Source organism: Perissodus microlepis, chromosome 8, assembly GCF_051167445.1.
Source record: "Perissodus microlepis isolate ML-2025 ecotype Zambia chromosome 8, ASM5116744v1, whole genome shotgun sequence".
Taxonomy (NCBI): Eukaryota; Metazoa; Chordata; class Actinopteri; order Cichliformes; family Cichlidae; genus Perissodus; species Perissodus microlepis.
Window position 1 is genome coordinate 12,727,023 of NC_140468.1, and position 18,812 is coordinate 12,745,834.

Genomic DNA, 18,812 nt, shown 5'->3' on the forward strand with positions numbered 1-18,812 from the left:
TTTTCCTCAAACTGTTGTGTGGTGGGTGCATTGTTCTACTTAAGGGAGGCTGCTGCTGCTGGGGAGTGCTGTTACCACAGGGTTGTGCAACAATGACATATGGTGGATGTGTGATAAAGTAACATGCACATAAATCTCTTAACCCAAAGTTTCTAAAGTAAAGGCTGCATGTTAAGATGACATTAAATGTTATTTTCTTTACCCTCTTATGGCTAATGGGTGTATATTTTTTATGTTATTAATGGTATTTATGCATAAGAGAATTTATTTCCTAACTTCATTTTTTTGTTTTCTTTATTATTATTAAACTATATGTGTAAGTAGCCACACATTCTTTATGCTTATACTTTATGTCAAAGCCTTGGGCAATGTTCTTTTCTTTCTTTTTTTTTTTCTTGTTTTAAGTTAACATAAATATGCTTGATTATTAAACACCATACCGCATACAAACAAACAAAATCTTTGGCCAGGATCTAATTTCAGGACAAAGACTAGTTCATGTAGATGTAGGGAAAGTGATAATGCCGTTGCCTTAAATAACTGTTGGAAGCGCTGTAGTTTGCATGCTGCTCTGGAACTCTTAAGTCCTAATGAGTTTCAATGGGTAATGTGGTAGAGCAGCCATGGGGTGAGGTGTAGAACAGTGCGTTAGTCATTCTGAGTGGGACTCATACTTCTGGCAAGTGAGCAAAGCTGACACCTCCCTTCCCTTTGAGTTGGCATGAGGTGTCTCGCTGCTCCTCAACAGAAACCAACAAAGGCCTCATAGACGCCAATAACTAAGAGACATCAAATGTTGGCTCGTCGTGTGGAGAGAATGTGTAAATATATCTTCAAATGTGTCCTCGTGTGTTGTTTTCTCCCAGTCTCTTTCTTTCTCTCTCCCCCTCTCTTCCCCCGTTGTGGGGGAGTTAGGCTGTTGTCATGAAGCGCTGTTCCTCCGTCGGCTGATCAATATGTTGCTGGGTTTTTTTTCTCTTTCAGAGGAGAAGACACAGCTGGTTCTAAATGTCGACAAACAGCTTGAAGAAGTCAGAGAGTTGGTATGTCTTTGATCAGTAATTTTCTCCTCTTCCCATTTCCTAAATAATGAATTTGTGGAAAGAGGGAGGGGACAATTTTCACTGGCACCAGACAACAGCACCTGTATTATCCTGGTGGTGACATGACATGTAGACATAACACACATGCACACATACTTCACATGGCGGAAAGGAGGCTTCCTCCTCATATGATTACTTTCCCATAATCTGCTTTTAAGTGACACCCCTATGACACATTTCAAGCCATTATCTTGGGTGGGTGTCTTCATGTTGCTGTTTAAACATGAGCAAAGTCACCTGACAGAAACAAATTGTTGTTGCGGTTGTCTTGTTATGCCATAGTGATGAGTTTCCTCCAAATCTGCCACAGAGAGACCTGTCTACCCATGCATCAGATGTACTTTTGCTTCATTCACTCAGACATTGTTGGGCCCATGCGTGTCATGGCAATGAAGGAGCCCTCGTATTTGATTGTGTACTTACAGAACATACTTCCTCTGTTGTAACTTTTATCACAACTGAGTGACACCAGCAGAAGGCGTTTTATTTTACAATCGGCACTGGAGGATATTAAAGTTAATGCTGCTGAAGTTGAATCTGTTCAAAAGTGTTCAAAGGGAGCACACAACTGTAAAACTTGCCCTTAAAAAAATTTCAGAAAGCTGGTACAGGAAATATGATCATAAAAAAACGAAACTTTTAAATGTAAAAATGTACATATACAGTCAATTTTGTACTTTTAATATTTTAATGTAAATCTGTATTATAATGAGCTCTAAATCTGTCACTCTGGCAGTGTTTTATATTCCAAGTATTTCTTTCGATTTTGAAATGACTCTTAAAATTTCTGTTAGGAATGTTTGACTTTAAATGAATTGGATGAATTGTGGGTTTTAGCTGGAGCAGATGGACCTGGAGGTGCGAGAGATCCCCATCCAAAGCAGAGCCATGTACAACAGCAGGCTGAAGAGCTATAAACAGGAGATGGAAAAGCTTGAGAAAGACTTTGTAAGTATTTCAATATGTCATGAAATGTTTTTTTTAATTCTCATGCAAACGCAACAGTTGTAATAGCTGTAATGTTCTTATTGAGAGTGTAAATGATGCTCCATAATAAATAAGCGTCTATAAACTACTCATCATAAAACAAACACCCCAGCTTTTTTAAACTCAGAAATTAAATTATAAAATAAATGCATATTCAAAGAAATATCATTTGGAAAATTGGTTTGGAACCAGTCACTGCTGACACACACGTGTTGAATTTGTGGGTTACTTTTCTTCCACTCAGACGAGCTGGATGAAGTCCAGAGACTGTGATGGTTTTCCATCTTTTCAAGGCCACCGTGCAGTTCTGTTGTTCCAATGTTTTGTGTCATTATCTTACCAAAAAGATGAACCCCTGACCAATCGATCTGCCTTCGTTTGTTACTTGTTTTTTTTTTTTGTTTTGTTTTGTTTTTTTGTCACATGTCCAATAGCGAAATACAGTACCGTTTTGTGCATGACCATATTCTGCTAATAATTCTTCAGAGGATGTAGTAACACTTTGTTCCATCACCGCCTTTGTTCAGACACATCGTTTTTGTAAGTAATCAGCAGAATTTGTGGCACGTGCATAAATCCCTTTCATGACATTTCAAGGCTTCACATACTTCCATCGCTCTGTAATAGCTGTAAATTAACCAAATAATTAAACATTAATCCTCGAAAAACACTTCTTTTCTCATGAAATTTGCATCATTATTTATTTATCTTTACTGTTAGAAAAACACCAAAAACTGTGGACTGTTTGCGTGTAACTCTCACTCTCGCAGTAATTCCTGCACTCACAAACAGACTTGCACTGAAGCTCAGCGGTGCATCCACAGAGGTTAATTCAGAGTTCATATCTGAACTTTCAAGCAATGCCTATCGAGAATGGGTTGTGCGTGTTTGTGTTGTTGCTGCAGAATCTGGCCTTGTTTAGTAATTCATAAATCACTGTATGTCTTGGCTTGATTTATCAAAGCTTAATGAACAGTCTGGTCTTTTGGGTCACTTGCTTTTAGTCTACATTTTGAGCTACCAATATTGCCCAAGGTACTTCACGTAATCAATAATACTCAGAAATATGCAATTATCCAGTGCAATTGAATCCAAAACTTTTTTAACCTCTTATTTTAATTATTATATCTTTAAATTGATCCTTGTTGAAAGCATTTTAAATTGATTGTTGGCATTATAATGTTAAGAAAAATCGTAGTGGTAACGTATCTTTAACTATATCTTTTTTTCTGTGGTTGTTGTTGTTGTTTTCTGTTGTCAGTTTTGTTTTGCTGGTGCTCATAACATGATAATAAACCCGTAGTGTAAGAGCCGTTGACCTTGAGCTTGAGAGCACGTGTCCCTCCATGAATCAAATTTTATGTGATTTAAATCCACAGCCTCAGAATGAGTTGGAAAAATATATACTGAATTGTTGAAGTCCTGTTGAGGAAATTCAGCAAAGGCTTCTCCTTAATGTGTTAAGTTTAGATGTTGGCCAAAATAACGAACAAACTTTTCTCCAAACCTTGAAATGAATAAAGTGTGTACTTTTCCACACAAATCTGAACTTTTTCTTCGCTTGTAGAGGATTTATTGGAGGATATTTGGATAGGTCAAGTTTAATGGGAAGGTTTTCAGGAAGTAACGGGAAGCAGTGCAATGATCATCATGAAAATGCACAATGCCCAGCCAATATAATCAGAATTCCAAGTGTTGAGTAATATTGATTTGATACAAAATGTCAAAATAAAAGTAGCAGTTGTGAGACTCAAAATAGACTTATGCACATATGAAAAACTACATATTTATTTATGATATACTGCCCATCTATACCTCAGATGACTACTACAGTCCATGCTTTTCACCAACACTTATTATTTTTCTTAAATGTTTGTTTGGTATCTAATCATCATTAACCACAAAATACTTTTTATATTCCCCCACCTCACCGCTCCAAACAAGTAAACATGCACAAACACCGCATTTAGATTCAAATAATATGTGCTAGTGATCTGTGAACACGCCACTGAGATGTGCTAACTGAGATCATAGAAGAGATCTCTGTGCCAAAACAGCTTGCTTTTCTCGCCATGGGCATTTAATTGGCTGACGATTAATCTTTAACTTTTCTTCTCCCCACTCTTACCATGCTTAATCATCAAGCAGTTAACACCTGCTGTGGCCGATATTGGTGCTAATTTTCGTTTCTAGCCTTTTTTCCCTGTCTTACGAGCATGTGCTGGCGACGAAAATTGTTTCTTCACCCTGGCAAAACATGGCATTCCTCCATGCACTTTATAATGCAAAAATCCGGTGTGCACAGTCCTTAGAGAGTATGATGATGTCTAAATTCTTTTTTGCACATCGCTGCATACTTAAGTCGTGTCTGTAATTGCTTGTACTGAAATAAAAAGCAGAAGGTAGCCGTAGGATAATCCGGGTGTCCGGAAAATAAAAAAGCAGTGACTGGCTTCTAACTGTGAGTCTCCCTGTTTGACTGTAATTTCTCTTTTTTACACCTCTGCGTGTGGCGCGGTGAAATCAGCGCACATTTAAACCAGGATCACCCACCTCACAGAGTTACATCTAGTATATCTCGTCTCCCGTAAATCTGATGCAAGTGTTCAGAAGGCAAGAACTTCAGCCCCCTCAGATGTGTCTCAGATGTGCCAAATGCTATAGCTGAGCTCAGCTTCTCACTTCCTGCCGGCCTAGGGAGGACATGACACTCGGCTCGAAAAGGCATCGAGTGGAAAAAAGGGCAATCTCCTTTCTTTTTAATGTAAAAAGCTCCGGCTTTGTTGTGCTTTCTGTGGATATCAAGGCCTTTCCACTCCCTCACTACCAAATCTCCCCCATAACCCACCCCCTACTGGCCTCCCACGGGTGTCTCCCCCCTTAACCTGCTCTCTCATCCTCTCATTCACCCGTGGTTTGAAGTAATTCTACCACTGGTGTGCCAGCTTGAGACCTCATTCCTTCTCCTTTTCAGACAGAGGGCTGGAGTTGACCTCAGAAACCCAGCCATTTCATCCAGAAAGAAAACTTATCAAACAACCATCCCAAAAGGTGTATATATATATATATATATATGAGGTGTAGCTTTGTTGACTTGTTGGGTGACAACTTCATTGTGATAAAACCGGGGGCCATGGGGATCTCACAGGTGCTGAGCCACGACAAAACAGACATTGTAGTAGCCAAAGCAGACAGCAGCTTAAGCAAAATAAAAAGTAAGCCAAAGTGTACAATAAATAAATAAATAAAAAGGAAATGAAAATCCTATTTGATGGGGTCAGCTTGCTCAAATCAGAGGGAGAAGAATGGCATGGCTCTTAGCAGTGGCTTTGATCAGGGAAAGAGAGCCTAACCTAAGCTTAATTTAATGAAATCTATTGGGCAAACAGAGCCACCGTTTTCAAAGTGCCAGGTTAGGTCTGTCCCAGTGGGCAAGATGAGGACTCGCAGGCATTGATTGCGTCACGCAAAACACAACTTTAAGTGTGTGAGTGAAACTGGACGCCATGAAATGTGTGATTCGTGTGACTTGTGTATAATGAGGCATCGTAGAGCAACATTGGCTGGAGGATTTAAAGATACATTTGTCAGTCCTGATAAATTTCTCTTATCAGAATATATTTTGAGTACAGAGACCCCTCCTTCCTTTCGCCTGACTATGACAAACTGTTCTTTATCATTGTCAGGTCTCTGATTTATTATGTAGACTCAATAAAAATGAAGAGTTTTCTTTTTTCATTTTAACAACAAAATTGACATTATTTAGATTAGGTCATCATTATTTGGTTAAATGACAAACAATCCTCAGGTATTATTGAAAATGAAGTAAATTTATCAGTTTCAAGCAAATCTTTTCTAATTTCCTTGTAATTTTTAACACTTTTCTGCTTTTCCAATCATCAGTAAGTAATTAGCTGAATAAGATGCACCGGTGGCTGTAACTTGCAGCCCTAATATCATTGTTATCATTATGTAATTGGTATAAATTCACTGGAATAGCTTTGCCTCAATTATTTAATATAAAATTTCATGAGGAGTATTGATCTCTTTAAGAAAAAAAAATCACAACTCTTGGTCATTACTTTGCAGTAGCTATGAAGTTTAGACAAGTGTCTTCATATTTTTTCTTCCCATTTTAAATCCTGAACCCTTTTGAGAGATTATTCACTGCATGGCTTACTTGGACTATCAGCACACCTCCTGCTGGCAGCAGATGGCGGTGTTGATCTAAGAATTTTCTTTGAGTAAGCATCAACATCAGGAAGATATTGGGCACATTCACCAATTACTTTGCCCTGCTGATATGTGGTTGGACTTGCTCTGATAAATTCTTCTTACCATTGCTATGCCTAACCTCTGCTTTATGTTTTATATGCAAGATCGAAAATGGTGTCCCTGTGGTGAAAACCTATCTGAGTTCTTGCTTATAAGCTTATAAGTTTATGCATTTTCTTTTCTTTTTCTTTGCTTAATTATGCTTTGAAAAATACTTAAGCAAACAAAACAGAATATAAATTAAATGCTAAGTCCTTGGGAAAGTGAAATGCCTTTTTTTAAACATTACATGCGTTAACTCACAACAATATTCTCATTTCTTCTCTCAACTAGTTCTCCGGATATGTTTCACCTCTTTAGATTGTTTCTTTTTTTTTAATATATCCAAATAAACACTACTGGTCCAAATGTTTGTACTCAAGAATCTTTGAGTATTAAAAGGTTAATTAATAGTCTTTAAATCTCAAGCTTTGACAGGTTTTGTTGTTGAGACCTTACATCTTTTTGTCATTTATTAAAAAGGAGGTCCTATAATGGTCAAGGCAGTTTTGTTGATGGCACGAGATCCATTGTGTTATGTGTTTCGTTTCATCTTATTGAATTTTGAATAGAAAACTATTTTTGGTTTGTCATAATACGCCACATAATGTTCCATCAAGGACCCACTAACATGTTATCTACATGCCAGTATTTCTTTTGAAACTCATATCGTCACCCGGTCTTATGAGGTCGGAAAATATGTAGGCATAGTACAAATTATTAGTTATTGCAAGATTTGAAAAAATGCGATACAGTCAAAATTTAATTTGCCTGAAGTGCAGTACTTAAATTCAGAAGGAGCCCATTCAGTAAGATTGAGATGATGATTTGTCTTTTCATTCCCAGCTTCATTTATTCCGACATGGACCCTGATGTTAAATCATGAGGCCAACTGTCACAGGAACTCAACTATCCCTTACTAATTTCCAGTTATCTGTTGGGGTATTGTTTGGAGCTTCAGTCATGGTCAAATAGGATGTGTGGATTGCCTTTTTCTTTAATAAAAGTATTTTCGGTGGAATGCCTCCCAGTGTCTGCCAAGGGAGATAATTAATGCATTTGGAAAAGAGTTGGTCAGCCTTGAGAAATTGAACAGTTTATCTGCTAGGTGCACTGAGGTGAATGGAAGGAAAAAGCTATTGGTATTGAATATTTTCACTCCATATATCAATTTCGTAAGTGGTTTCACTGACCTTATAATGATATCTTGAGACTTGACATGTAGTTTTCAGTTGAGGCAATGACTGAAAATGGTTTTAATGAATTGGAGTACAGCACCTTTTAAGCTTTTTTTGATGTAGAAATGATTTAATTAAAGTGTGGATGCACAGATATAACAGATAATTTAATGCTCAAATTCGATCAAGACTGAGTTACTAATGAATGACTCCTACACGCGGCTCAAAAACATGTTTGAGAGTGTTATCTGAAGTTTTCCATGAGACTTTTTTTTCTGGCCCTAAACTTAAAACTTTTTGTGTCCTCTTAATCTGATGGTCAACCACCAACTATTCATCAGTGGCAATGAATTAACATATTTCTGGATTTATATTTTAATTTTCAGGGTTTTGTCTTTGTGTGAATGGCTTCTGCACTAAGTTGGAGTTCAGTGTTTGAAATGTGAATTTTGAGTGATGGAACGGAGTCAAACACTTGAATATGAGGGTCATTTTCATGTTTTTCATTATCTTAAAAAACTAAATAAATGATCATGGACACTTGAAGATTGTAGAGACTATCCAGCTTTAACAAGAGTGGTCATAAACTCATTACTTTTGGCACAGTTACTAACCTTAGCAAAGAATGAAGAGTTTGCAAAGTCATTTAATGAAAAAGTTATTTGTTTTAAAGAGCTCTGGCATCTTAAATGCAATTTTTTTGCACAACTTGATCGTAATTATGTTGAGATTTAAGTTTTGAAGTGAGATTTTTTTTTTGGGCGACTGTACATTCCAAGCTAAACATACAACTAGCGATTATATATTAGCATTGTTGTAATCCCGCTTGAAGGCTTCTTTTTTTTTTCCCCCTTGTCCTCATTAAAGTGACTTCTGCAAGCAACAACATGACAGACCAACATTAGTTGGATGTTAGACACTATAAATCGCATTAGGTTGCCTCGGCTTACTTGTTCATATTAAACACAGAGGAGTAAATGCAGATTGACTCTTTTCATGGTTTGTTGCTTAACAACCCATCAACAACACCAAAGTCTAATCACTCATCACCAGTCATAAAAGAGTTCCCTGAATTGACAGGGATTTTTTCCCCTCTCTCCCTATATTTCCTCTGCGCTGAGTGCAGATTTAGGATGTAAGCAAATAGATCTTCTTCTTCTACTTATGAATTCTGGCTTTCATTCGGAAATCGTTGCGAGCAGTACGTCTTGCACAAGCCCTTTGCGGATTTGTGGTATTGCAGGCTTTACCATGTCCCCTTTATGGACACCAAGATGGGATTCATTTGTGGATTAGCCTTTTGTCACTCATGTTGAAACCATTTTATTTATTTATTTACTTTTTTACATGTTTGATGGCGTAATGGCAATGGTAGGTCAAATCTGGGTTGAAGGACAGTGTCACAAGAAGGACAAAAAGTTGTGCTGTCCAAAAGTGCCGTGTTCGGTTTTTATAAAAAAACGGGAGACAATACTTTGGCAATACTTTGCTAATTCTGCTTAGTTTTTGTTTGTTTTTTTTATTTAAAAAACATGTATGTTTTACATGTGTAAATTGTGTTGAAAGCATTAAAAGAAGGGGATAATTGATAAATGTAATTTAACAGCCGGTTAAGTCTAAATGGAAGTATCGTTGAATGTTGATGGGTCTGCGTCTCAAGTTAGAAATGTCCTTTTGGGCAAAATATAGGCGTTGACACCAGTTCAGGATTAATTAATTAATAGGGTGTTCTCGGTGGTTGTGAATGTAAAATTGATTTTTAAGTTATATGAGTAATTTCTTTAGCATTGCTCAAAGAAACCAGACTGAAATTATGCTGTGTAATTTCCAGTAAGCCTGATGTTTAGGATAAAATTGGCACAACAGCAAAATTTACTTGCAAGGTGTGTGCTCTTTAACAAAATGATTTGTCGTAGGGTTTGACTCTCAAATATCACACAGATAGGCCGTAATTTGTAAACACATCATCCCCTGCTTCTTCTGTGCCTCTTCATGTGAACTCTCTTCTGTATGGATGGGGTATCTGCATTATGCCTGGAGCACAGGATTTGTTTGGCAGTGTGCAAATTCGGCCGTTATCCTTCCACGCGATCGTTTCCTTTCTCGCTTATCTCTCCTGGCCCCTCCAAAGTCACCGTACTTTCACACTCACTGACAGCGATCAGTATAGCTTTCAGACGCTTGTCTGGCTGAGTCTGCCAAGAAGCGAAGGCCCTCCCAGGTCCCCTCACTGTCCTCGGGGCTTGTGTGATTGAGTGACTGGAGTGAGTGGGGGCAAAAGATAATAGGGGGAAAATATAAAGACATGGGGTGATGATATGATAGCACCCCTACGCTCCTCCTCCACCCTCCTCCCTCTCTTTACTCCCCTTTCCACCTCCCCTTCACTTTTCTTTTCCTTTCTGTTCTTCTTTCTGTCCTACCCCCGGTTCTCGTGCACCGAGCCTGTCCCACGCAGTAGTGTAAACCAGAAGTGACATGTGACACCCACTCCCCAGTGATGTGCTGACAAGCGGGTACTAGAATAGGTGACAATGTTTTCTTTTTTTGCCAGACTGGCTTAAGTATGGTGAAGGGATTCATGAAGTATTTATGAAATATATTATGAATCATTGGGTCTGTGTTTTTCCTCTGTATTTTAGGCAGTGGCATTTGCTTTTAATAAGTAAGGCTCAGAGACGCCAAGGCTGGGGAAAGGAGTAAATGGAGGGAAAACTCTGTATATTTCATCTTTAGTGGTGTTTCTTTAGAGTAAAACTTCTATGTTTACACGTTTTAACCCTTGCTCACAGCCCCTTCACAGAAACATGCACACACATGCACACACACAATTAACTTGGTTTCTTCCTCTCATCCTAAGTGTTTCTAATGAGGGAGTGTGCCAGAAAGAAAGGGAAACCGTTTTTGCTCTCAGCGACCAACAATTTTGCCTTTTTCTTGGGTGTTTTTGAAGCCTGCAGTGGAATCTGGCTGTGGCCTTGATCAGAATTACATTGTGGAAGATGAATTAAGGTTTTTTTTTTTTTTCAATTATCCCAGAGGTTGGCCAGCATTAGAGCATCAGCTTACTCCTGCAGTGAGACTAAACTCTTTAGTTTTGTTCCCCTCATCACCATAGAGCACTTGTTTGTTCTCCGTTAAGCTTTTTTTTCTTCTTCTTTTTTTTGTATGTTTTTGTCTTGGTATTTTTATTCTGAAATTATTCATTTCACAAAAGACATTTAATGTTATTTTGTGGATATTCTAGCACTTTTTTGTTTAAAAAATAAATAAAGCATCATTTTTGTTTGTGTTAATGTTGAATATAAGACAAATTCCTTTAAATTGGCTTACGAGGTGCAAGAAAGTCTTGTCTGTACCAATCAGTTGACTGCTTTTTAAAAATTTTCTGCACCGTTGTTGTGAATTCCAGCACAGAACCTGCACACTCCCAGGAAACTCGTAAGTGTATTGGGAAGTTCAGGAGGGCACATGTTGGAAGGGCTTTGGAAGGGGGCCTTACTGGCCTCATCAGCATTTGAATGTGTTCTGGCTAGTGAAATAACAAAGTATACATAAATATATAGAGATAATGATCTGGCTAAGTCTCTGTGTGTGCTGCTGTATTCTTATGCTAATGATCCAGCTATTCAACGCCAACAATGGTCACATTACAAGAAAAGGCAAAGCACTGAAGGAGATAGTCTTCTGTGTACGTGTCCACCGAGGGACGCACACATGCTCACCAGGCCCAACTTCTCTCCCTTTGTGTCTAGGTTTTTTTTTTTCCTTTTTTTTTTTTTTTTTATTACATTTTTCAATTTTAGATAACACTCCAAGAATAGACATCAAACAAAAATGAATCATAAATCGAGGTCAGGAGTGAGCCTCTTTCCAAAGCAGAGAAAGGGTTAAAAGTGAAGGTATCTTTAAAAAAGATGGGAAGACTGATAGGAGAGGAGTTCTTCTCAGCAGAGGGTTCAGTGAACCATATGTAGGTGCCCACAGGCTAATGGGCCGGTTGGTCCCTGGCTTGCCAGGTATCCTGTATGCACATTTCCACCCCCCCACCCCCCAAAACAAAACACACACACACACACACACACATAGATAGACTCCCTCCTCGTCATCCTCCAGCACTCACCTCTCCAACCCCTCCCACCTTCACTCTGTGAAAATACCTCCTCCACTTTCCTCTAATCTCACCTTTTTCTCTGGTGCTGACCTGGGGAGGCTCTCTTTATTCCCCACTGCACGCCAGAAGCCAGCGTTGTGATCGGAGCCCGGGCCCCTGCGCTGGTTCCCCTCTCCTCTCCTCTATCCTTGCCCTGGCTGCCCGCCTCCCCGACGGCTCTGCTCTATTGATTTACTCCTCCAACCAATGCTGTCTGTCTCTGTTTTGCACCACCAGCACCTAGGTCCCTCATCTCTATAACCCTCCCTCTTTCCTCATTTTCTTTGCTGTCTTCTTTTTTGTCTTTTCATACTTTCTTTCTTTCCATCTTTCTTTCTGTCCCCTCCTACACAACCACGGGCTATGGAAGGAAGAAACTAATGGAACAAGAGCGAAGGAGTGAAAGAGACACGGAAAGACTGGTAGTGTGGGAGGGAAAATGGGGCCTTTGATTTTTCATTAGAAGCACCTTCATATTTTAATATTGGGTTTAATCGGGCCCTCGTGCCTTAAAGAAATAACCACTGAGAGATGATCCCTCGGCCTTCAAAAACTATATGGCGTTTCTTCAATCAAAGCCCTTCTTGAATTTGCTCTTTTGTTTGGAGTTCACTTTCAACACCCCTCCTTCCACCGCCTTCTCTTGCTGTCTCCTGGCCTATCACTTTGTGGTTACAGTCGTTAGGCTTATTGACTGATCTCAGCAGTACTTAGCAATAGAAATGACTTTGACAGGGAACCCCCCTTCCATTCACACAGGTGCAAGAATGAAATAGCATGGTATCAGAGTGGTGTAAACCACTACTGGGAAATGATAAAACCTTGTTTGCTTGTGGGCTAATTGATTGATAGATTAAAAAAAGCAAACTAATAAAGAGAAGTTTTATCACAGTTGTGTCAGACAGTGTCAGGTTTTTATTAAGGGACATGATCTTTTTGAAGATGATCCACTCTGTCTGCCTAAAATAAGTCTCCTCACCTCACACCTGCTCAGATATGTCGCTGGCTCATTTATTGCCTTGCCGTTGTTGATCATTCACCTCTATTTGTGTTTTTTTGACAAGTTTCTCTGAGACTCCTTGAGGTATTTCATGGAGGTGGAACACAATGCAGTGTGCGTCGAAGCCACCAAAGCACCAACCTGTGAGCTAATGAGAGGCCCCATGCTGTTATCTAAGGCTCCGGCTTCTCTACCACTGCTGCACTTCTATCAGGGGAGAGAACACACACCGGGCTACCGTTCACATATGTTGCACGCGTACGTTCTCTAAAGGAGGTTTACCTGGGATGCAAAAGCTCACAGAAGCCTCCATCTTACATACAGTAGCCCCCATGTATCCTTCTGCACTCACACAAGCGCACAACAGACAGAAGTAAAGGATTCGATGGCACCAAAGACCGCAATAAAACAAAGGCGCAAATGACACCCTCCTGCGACAGTCCCAACTGTAGCTGCTTCCCTTTGTCTGATAATATATCAGATGTATTAAAAAGGAGCACTTAATTGAACAACCTCTCCCAGTTTGTTTGTGTTAAAGGAGAGTAGAAGATGCTAGACAACAATTTGTGTGTGTGTGTTTCGCTTTGTGCTTGGCTGTGCATGTCTGTGTGTGTGTGCGTGCGTGCGTGTGTGTGTTAAACCCCTGCCGAGCAGAGATGCATTATTTAAGATGCTGTTGTGATACTTGTGCCTGCTTAAAGGTCTCAGCTTCCTTTTAACGCCATGCCGCATCAGCCCACCTCTGCCCCCACTTGTGGGGGGAACCAGAGTGGGGCCTGCTGGCGCTGGTCCACACATCACCTGGGAAAATATCACAGCAGGGGAGGAGAGGAAGTGAAATAGATAACCTTTGAGTTTAGCACACATTTTTGTGAACACACATTTTACTGCTCCACTTCATTGTCACTTCTGTGCTGACTTTAGAAATATTTTTTTTACTTATTTATTTATTTTTACACGATGTTCATTTTAGATCATTTTATACTCATCTTAATTTTATTTGGATTTTCACATTTTGTGCATCCCTAGAGCAACCGGGAGAGGAAAATGAAAGGACTGAATGTCAGTTTGAGGCAATCACATGGCGTTAGACATGAGAGTTATTAAGTGTAACTTGCCCAGTTGCTCTCCTGCTGGTGAAAAACCTTGTAATGGAACCTAGTACTATAAATTGAATGTGGTTAATTACTCTTCATGCTATGCCACCAGCCGTGTGTGCAGGGTGAAAAGGAAAAGCTTGGGAAAGTAGAGGGAAAAAGCGTCTGCAGAGGAACTTCAGGGCCCCTCATTACACTCTGCCCCTGGGTATTTTTACGCCTTTTATTTCCCATCTAATGAACTGTTTACATTTTTTTTCTGCTTTCTAGGCGCCACAATTATTCGACTTGTCCTTGTGTCACTCGTTGCACCAGGCAAAAAGCAAGGAGGAGAGTTGGAGGGCATTGAAATGTGTATATGGATCTCAGTTTGTTTCATTTGAATTTTTCTGAGAAAGTTTTGTTTAATATTACAGTGACCTTAATTGGAGACTGATTTTAATTTATTTTGAAAGGTCATATTATTATTATTATTATTATTATTTTATTTATATTTTTTACAATTAATAACGTGTTTTTCTGTGAGTGGTTTATGAAGGAATTAAGAGTCGTCATGTTTATTTAACAAAAGTATACCATTGCATGCTCATAGACTATAAAGGAATTGTACACAAATAAGATATCCATGTATTGGTTATAATTGAATTAATATCATTTGCTGCTCAGAGGATTATGCTGAACTGATTAGCATATCTGATATGAATTGTTATGCGTGCATATGTAATTATGTTTTGATGAGTAAAGAAGAATACTTTTTTTTTTTTTTCTGCTATCCATGTCAACAGAGGTAAAACGTGTGTTTTTGACAGGACACCAGCACCTCCATCGCCGCATTTGACGGGATGCGTGGAGTTTTTAAAGGCAGGCCACTTTGCATAAAGTTAAGATGTACCTTTTGTACTTTTCTTGTGTGCTTCCGGGAATAGAAGCAAATTCTCACCCAAGATAAAAAAAAAAAAAGTGACAAAAGACAGACCTTTCAAAAGGATTTAAAAAAAGCTCTTTTTCCCCCCGTTTCTGAGCAATAAGGTATCTTCTGAAAGCACGTATTCTTTTTTAGATTACAAAGCCTGATTAGTTGGTTTCGTCTTAAGATGCGGAGCTCTGTCTCCACGTACTGTAAATAGATTGAGTTAGTTTTAGAGCTTTTTTATTATTCTTATTATTATTAATGGAAAATAAGGTTTTTACAATAGACCAGATATCTCCTTTCTGACCTCGAGACTGTGCCTGTTGTCACTAAACACCCAAACTTATAATCAAAATCTGTTACTGTATTAAGCAGTCAGTATTGCACCTGCTTATATTTTACATCAAATGGGAAGGCAGTAGTCACTTAGGAATCTGTTGTTTTCCAGAGGGGGAATCCAAAAGCTGGAGTGTGTACTGTAGGTACAGGGAAAGTAGCGGCAACACTTTCATTTCAATGACATTTTCCATTCTTTATACTTTCTTTGTTATCTACTCTGTTCTCATTGCAGAAACCCTTCATACATTCATCCGTAACAAACAGCTATTTAGAAATACCAAAAAAGCCCTGCATATGGTTTGAAGGCGACGTAAGCCTCAACATTCAAATCAATGCTTCTCCCAGGCTTCCTCGTCTCAATTACTGGTGAAGTCGTCTTTCCCCCTAAGTTGCACTGAAGCTCTTTAAGATGAAACTCGACTTAAATGGAATATGTGGGTGTTTTTCCTGGCAAAAAAAAAAAGTGTGCGTGTGCCTGGTGTACAAGTGTACATGCTGTCGTTATATTGTCTTTATTGTCTTTCTGATTTTTAACAAATCTGAAATTCCTTTTTCTTGTGCTTACACTTGCACTAACAGCAACACAGTGACCATTCAGTTACCCTGGTGTAGAAGGTTTACAATGCTTTACAATGCTTGAATGGATGGGTTTTTTTGTTTTTTTTTTGTTTTTTTTAAAGGCGACAAAATATGGTTTAAATTATGTTTCAAATACATAAACATATGCATTAGGCATTTAAATAAAGGATGACGAGCTTCAGATGACAGAAAATAAATCAGAAACGATCTCATTAATTATGCTTATGCTCTCATGACCATTTAAATAGCGCGTGCTTCACCAGTTTATCTTGAACTGGCTGTTCCAGTTCATTCAGCATTAGAGCAATTAAGGTAAAAGTTAAATAATATTCAAAAACCAACTTTAACAGCATCTTTTGACAGAGTGCTCCTTTATACCGGTGTGTGTCGGTGTTATTTCAGACTGTGCTGCCAGTCTTTTTCTTCAGTAGGCGTTTAGTGGTTAGGTTAGGTCCCCGTGGTTGGCTATTGTTTGGGTGCGCTCTTTATGGGTTTTGTGGTCTGGATTGTCTATCTAGTCAGTAATTACTCCAGAGAACTGTGGCCCTCACCATCACGATAATAACAAATCACATCAGCGAGGAGTTTCCACTCAGTGCTCCAGATTATGAGGAGAGACAAATAAATAAAATCAACCGGCTCAGTTTTGATTGGTTCCAGAGCTATTTCAATCAAGCAGCTTGATGTCATCACTCCTGACGTTCGAATTGGCATTTTCAAGTTTGGTTTGTGCTTTTTGTCATGGTAGGCACCATTAAAGTGCTTGGTGCTATAGCTTCTTCAAACTTTTACTGTTAAGAAAGAGAGGAGGAAAGGATAGCGCCTTTGAGGGGGGAAAAAATGTCCCCACCAGGTAATTGGTGTTCCTTTGCTTATTCCCCGACTTTTGTTTTATTTACTTAGTCAATTACAATATAAATATAGAAAAATTGAAAGAATTTGTGCTGAGGAAAAGTGATATTTTCATTCCTCTGCTGGTGTTTGTCTTTGATTTTGCCCACCTCCTGCAGCCCACCTAGAAACCCTGTCAAGGCGGTGACAGAAAGCGAAAGAGGCTTAGTAAACACTTTCTGTGTCTGCTGCTGGTGTGTATTTAGTTTAGAGGGCATGCCAAGAGGCTGTTTTTCCATGGGTCGGGCGTCTGTAAACAAGCAGTACAACGGCAGCCCACTCTTCCACAATCGGAGGTGGCACACTCTGAAGTGTGTATGAAATGTGTGTGTCTGAGTGTTTGTCTTTTTGGGTGTTTTTTTTTTTCTCGGGTGGGGGGGACATGGATTCCCTCTTATTCTAGCCTATCTGGAGACAGAGAAAGAGAGAGCGTGAGAGAGAGTTTGTGTGTGTGTGTGTGCGTGTGTGTGAGGGAGAGAGAGGCAACCCCAAATCCGATGGACCGCCAATGGGTGATGAATTATTCCCTGTCTGAGTCACAGCATTGGTGTTATCACAGAGCCTGCCACTGCACTGGGATGACAGCAGTGACAGCCCCTAGAAAAGATTTAGCGCTGACAAGTGATACTTCCTCATAATACATCTCCCTGGCCCTCTACCCTGTCCCTGGTTCCTCAGCCTCTCCCTGCACACAGGATGGGTTTTTTTTTTTTATCCCTCAACTTGTATTTGTTTAAGTGGGCAAGGTGTATATGTGTGTGTGGTTGGGGCTCTTTGCCACCACTGCTGTGGCATAAGTGCACGAGGTAAAGTCGATCACCTTGGAAGGAGGCATAGGCACAAACCCCTAACACTGCTTTGTTGCTGGTACATGTGCTGTAAGGGCAAACACACACATATACACACCCTCCATGTTTGATTCGGTTTGTCACCGAGTTCCATTAGGGGGCTCTCGTGCTTAAGGAATGCCTGTTGTGTTTTTGCATCAACAACAGTACTAAGCCATATTTCCTCACTTGTTTTCTCTTTTTGCTCTCCTCTTTTTCTTCCTTCTTCTTTTTGTCCTTCTTCTTCTTCCTCCTCCTCCTCCTCCTGCAGAAAAGGTCACGCATTGCCTACAGTGATGAGGTGCGCAACGAGCTCCTGGGGGATGACGCCAGTTCTTCGGAGAGCCAGGTAAGGTGCTAATCAGGGGCCCAAATGAGACCAGTGTGGGTGGCTGACTGGCCCCCAGGGTGGGGAGGTGGGCCCCATCGTAGCAGCCATCGAGAGCTGAAACCACACCATTGTCACTAAGCCATGCGGAAGTAACACTGTTTAATGCAAAGCTGGGCTAGCAGTGAGCGGGCTCGGGGCATGGGACCAGTGTCTGGACACAGCCAGATTGTGACCGACACACACATGCACACACAAACACAAGCAGTGCACCTAAACACAAATACACACTTAAACACAGATTTCAATCCAAAACCCCAGCCTCCCTGCTCCAACCGTCCCACAGCTGTTCTCCAGCCGGGTACGGACTTAGGATCATAATAGATCCTCATGATCAAGACACACGCAAAGACATACACACGCACACAAAAATGAACACACAGCCGCTAAATCTTACTCTCTTGTCTTTTTGTGAACTCCAGTGGTGAACGATGTGTTCCCTTACTGATGACTGAAAGAAATTGAAAAAGTACTCCATAAAAGTTATTTAGTCACTAAATAATTTGATCTAGTATATCATGTCAAGCTTCAAACAGAAATCTTATTTTTTTAATGGCCCTTTTAATCATTTTTAGCTGTTAGCTATCAGTGTATTCACAATTGTTTGGGTTTGTTTTTTTTATATGTGCTATCAGTCCAGCCTGTTGAATCTGGGGATGTAAACAACATGAGCACATGAGCAATTTTCCTTTAACGTCAGCAATATTTACAAAAGATTTTTTACACCAGTTTTGAGGGGGGGTTGTATTAAGAAGACATTGCAGTTTTAATTTGCTAAAAATATACCACACTCTTTAAACTTAATTTTAAATAAATTGTTTTCAGACAAACAGTAATACATCAGCAGCACTGCTCACAGCTGTACTCAGCCACTCTCAACTATGACAAAATGTCTTTTGACTAATTATATATTGCCTTTAGAGTCAGCTGTCTTCTTGCAGAGGTTACTGTGTCTTAACACACACACGCGCACACACACACACATGCAAATAAATGCTTTCCACATACTAAAAAGAAGAAAGATGAATACATATGTGCACATTTAG

General features: G+C 39.6%; 1 protein-coding gene across 3 annotated transcripts in view; it reads left to right on the top strand.

The window, feature by feature from the left end:
• Positions 1-18,812, top strand: part of vti1a (vesicle transport through interaction with t-SNAREs 1A) — a 116,370-nt gene that overhangs the window by 7,319 nt on the left and 90,239 nt on the right. For all 3 annotated transcript variants that reach the window (XM_084937593.1, XM_084937594.1, XM_084937592.1), the window contains exons 2-4: positions 985-1,043; positions 1,941-2,051; positions 17,650-17,727. In XM_084937593.1, the coding sequence (XP_084793719.1) occupies positions 985-1,043; positions 1,941-2,051; positions 17,650-17,727 (248 nt within the window). The remainder of the gene's footprint in view (positions 1-984; positions 1,044-1,940; positions 2,052-17,649; positions 17,728-18,812) is intronic.